A 4,663-nucleotide genomic window follows, 5' to 3' on the forward strand; every position below is an offset into this window, starting at 1 on the left:
GTAAGTGTGAGTTAAGTACTAGTTAGAGGAGATAGCATTAGAGGAAGGGAGAGGAAGTGGTAGTTAGGTTTTAAGAAAACAATCCAACCTTCTTGGCTATTTCAAGAAGAAAACTCAAGGTAAATCATTGAGCGTGGGTATTACACAATGTATCAAATTATGTTGACGCCAATAAAACGTTTACTGGCATGACTGTATATCAACCCAAGCTAGATAGCCCTTACACCATGGGGGTTCAGTGTGCAGCTGTCACTGTGGGGCTCATAGCACAGTAGTACACAGCAGAATCAGACCCTTCAGGATGGTCAAGGGATCAATTTTAGAGGTAATGTTGAACTCAGCATGAAACCTCCTCAACATCACCACTGTGTATTCACAGGACAGAGTCACCAGTCCTCCCTCTAAACTGCTCAATTCCTTTGTTAGCTGTTCGACAGAGTAATTTCCCTGTACACTGCAAACACATACCAATGACAACAAAAGTCTTTTGAATTTGTCTTGTTTCTAAAATAATGTTTTTTAACCAAAATACATGAAGGAACTGCTCAGCATCCTCAAGAGGCCCCCAATGACACTCTGATACTGCCCCACAGTGGGCAAACTCAGGCATGGCATCTTTATAAAAGTCTTCATATCTGCTCATTTTGAGGGAACCTACATAAAAATCCGCAGTGGCGGCCTGCAATTAGGAAGTAGTGGTCCTCATTCATGGATTTTATAAAGAAGTTGTCCCAAAATCAGTCTGTTCATTTCATTGCTACTTCTGAGATGTACCTAAGATTGATGTATAGTTTGGTTGCTGATAGGTGAAAATTCACCCTAGTTACCTCAGGACTCCGGAGCTGCAGATAAGTATATTTATTAGACAAACAACAATTGCAATCGGGCTCACTCCCAGCCAAGGCTGAAAGTAAAGCAATGATAAACACATTGCACAAGGTTTATATAGACAGAAGTTTAGCGTTCAGCAGAGAAAACCACATGGTGGATTTCTGACGTCCGAGGCACGGATGGAAGTTTTGCACAAGGTTGGAAGAAGCACAGTTCGACCCTTCTTATCACCTCTGGTCTAAACATGCTCTTGTACATATGCAGACTAAGTGGCACCTAATAATCTAAGTTACACACACGCAGAAACACAGAAAAGCCATGTTCCTGCTTACATAAGTACATGATTCATATAAGGTAATTAATAATACAAGGGTCATTCCATGCCAAACGTGACAATTTAAGGAAAATTCCCCACTCAACCATCTCAGATTTGGCTGAATAAATTCAAGATTGTTAATACCCTTCTTAATATGAATAGTCCCAAATATTAGCTCTCTACTCCCAATAGTTTTGTCACAATAGGATGTTTTAGGGGGGAGGGGGTGCCAATACTTTTCTGAAGAGCCATTTTCAAATTGCTATTACTAGAAAAGTGTTTAAGCTAGCTCCTTCAAACTTCCTAGGCTTAAAATATGATACAACTACTTAAAAAATGGGTGTGGCTTGGGTATATCATAGAATTTTTACACTATGCTCTGTTGCAGCATCTTTGAAGGACTGTGGAACAGTCACAGACATTCCTATGTATAGTCTGTATATTGTATAAAAAAACTGTCCCTATGTGATGAATGGACTAGAAGATAGTAAAGCTTAAAAATGGATGAAAACACATTTTGTGCAATTTTTGGGATGCTATAGCAAAAAAATGACAGCATTTACCAACATGAAACAATTTTTTTGAGAAAGATTAGATATTTGTTCTTAACATATCAAACATTTGTGATGGTGTTCTGCCTCATTTTCTCAAAATATTATTTTGAAAATATGGGATTTTTGTACACGCCCAGCATTCAATGGCCTATGGAAGCATATTAAAATGGTAGCAAAAGGTACGTTTATGACACAGAGCTTAAACGGCACAAAATGCTTTATTTGATTAATGTTAAATTGTAAATTGTCACACATTTGGCTTGTAAGTCATTCCATGTAAAGTGTGACAATGGCTCCCACTCAACTGTCTCAGATTTGGCTGAAAAAAATGTAAAGTTGTTCATACACTTCTTAATAGGTATAGTCCCAAATATTAGCTCTCTACTGCCAATAGTTTTGTCACAAAATGATGTTTTAGGGGTGATGGGGTGCCTGTACTTTTTTAGCAGCGTTTTCTGTACAGCCATTTTCAAATTGCTTTAACTAGAAAAGTATTTAAGCTAGCTCCTTCAAACTTTCTAGGCTTAAACTCTAATACCATAACTTGAATAATATGGATTTCCAAGGGTGTGGCTTGGGTGATCATAGTATTCGGGGTGCTTGAATTTGCTCCGAATTTTTACTCTACGCTCTGTTGCAGCATCATTTAAGGCCTGTGGAAAGCTCAATGTTAAAGCTGGAGACTTGATATGATACACAGATTTTATACACAAACCCAGTTTAAGCTCTGTGTCACAAACTTACCTTTTGCTACCATTTGAATGTGCTTCCATAGGCCATTGAATTCTGGGCGTGTACAAAAATCATATATTTTCAAAAAAATATTTTGAGAAAACTAGGTGTTAGTTCATCTTGGTAAATGCTTTCATTTTTTTGCTATAGCATGCCAAAAATTGCACAAAATGGGTTTTCATCGATTTTCAAGCTTTAATATCTTCCAGCCCATTCATCACATGAGCACATTTTTTTAATACAACATACGAAGCATACATAGGAAGGTCTGTGTATAATATCAAGTCTCCAGCTTTAACATTGAGCTTTCCACAGGCCTTCAAAGATGCTGCAAAAAACCGTAAAGTGAAATTTTCGCGCAAATTCAAGCACCCCGAATACTATGATATACCCAAGCCACACCATTGGAAGTCCATACTATTCAAGTAATGGTATCATATTTTAAGCCTAGAAAGTTTGAAGGAGCTAGCTTAAATACTTTTCTAGAAATAGCAATTTGAAAATGGCTCTTCAGAAACTGCTGCTAAAAAAGCGTCTCAAGTACATGCACCCCCTCCCCCCTAAAACATATTTTTGTGACAAAACTATTGGGAGTAGAGAGCTAATATTTTGGACTATACCTATTAAGAAGTGTATGAACAACCTTGATTTTTTTCAGCCAAATCTGAGAAGGTCGAGTGGGAGCCATTGTCCCGTTTGGCGTGGAATGACCCACAAGGCACTTGATTATTATATTCTTAAGTCATTAACAGTGTTTGGAAATTATCTCCATCAGTTGCTTATTGTCATAATTTATAATACAGAAATGACATGTACATTATGTACAGACAATTTTTATGTGTAAAACAGTATTTCAAAGACTCCAATCATACATTTGTACATGGCACATACTATGTTTTTTATTTCATTACTTACAAGACACTACATGTAATACAGAAATGATCCAATGTAATGTGATCTTCTCTTACTATTTCAATAATCAATCAGATTTCTGTAATGAAATAGAGCAGTAAATACACAATGACACTAACAAAACACTGCCATTTGCTCCTGGGTTTTTGTACAGGCTTGTTGTGTTTCCTGTCACTGTGGGCTGCAGAGCGCAGTAGTACACAGCAGAGTCTGAGATCTTTGCAGAGGAGATCTCCAAAGAAACTTGATTTCTGTCCGAGTTCACCGTGGCATTGAGCCGTAGATTTTGAGAGTCAGCACGAATGACAGTGTTTGTAGTTTCAAAGACTAAAAGCACATATTCTGGTTTAGATCCGGGGTACTGGAGATACCACTGCAAACTCTGAATGCTGCCGTCATATTTGCAAGAGAGGATGACATTTTCTCCATCTAAAGTGTTCATTTCAGCCATCATTGCTGTTATTGTCTGTTCAGAACTTTCCCCTGCCAGAATACATACACAAACACTTTGGTTAGTCTCTATGGTCCCATAAACCTTGATGCTCTATGAAGTTAAAGCAGTAGATTGCTAATCACACCATTTCCATATAATATGAATACAGTCGTGTTACTCACCTATCAGAGATACTAAGAGAAGCACACAGAAGAGCAGCATCCTGGTTGACTGCTGGGGAGCAAATAGCAGTGGGGAGATCACTTCCTCAAGTTTAAACTGCAACCTCCACCAATAGGCCTCACTGTGTTATGACACAAACACTATGAACTACCAGTGGCTTTGCTCTGTTCACTTGTGAAGCATTGTAGATTTTCTGACACACTCTGTGACTGTGAAACAGGTTGTTGTGTAACAGTGTGGATTGCGCTGTTATACCATGCAAGACTCCCTCAGGCAGACTGCATGAGAAGAGAGGAGACTTGTCAGGGAGGGACTGACCCAGGATCAGATGTGGCCCTGACCTGTCACAGATCACACCATCCATTCCAGGGTCATCATCTGCAATCAGGTTCACTCTGTCACTGTGAGTCTGCCCTCACCTCAAACCTGTGGAGGGCAGCAAAGGCCCCACCCTGACTGTTTTTTCTGTCACTGATAACTGCCATCAGAGTTTGGAAACCTGACAGTGTGGTCTTAAATGTACCTATGTGGTATACATATCATCAAGTCAAAGTCAAAGTAGCTTTATTGTCAATTTCTTCACATGTTAAGATATACAAAGGAATCGATAGGACGTTTCCCACTCTCCCACGGTGAAACATATAAAAGTGCAGAGGCACAACAGATAAGACAAGACATTTCCTAATACTAAGTAAACATAAA

At 38.8% G+C, this 4,663-nt stretch overlaps 1 gene segment (V, D, J or C); it reads right to left on the bottom strand.

Annotated features, from left to right (window-relative positions):
• Window positions 1–261: 261 nt before the first annotated feature.
• On the bottom strand, window positions 262–4,039 carry LOC122128846. The segment is given in 3 exon segments: window positions 262–454; window positions 3,465–3,828; window positions 3,961–4,039. Coding segments are annotated over 3 exon segments (597 nt in total).
• Window positions 4,040–4,663: the final 624 nt, after the last annotated feature.

The sequence above is a fragment of the Clupea harengus genome, chromosome 25 (genome assembly GCF_900700415.2).
Source record: "Clupea harengus chromosome 25, Ch_v2.0.2, whole genome shotgun sequence".
NCBI classification, from domain to species: domain Eukaryota; kingdom Metazoa; phylum Chordata; class Actinopteri; order Clupeiformes; family Clupeidae; genus Clupea; species Clupea harengus.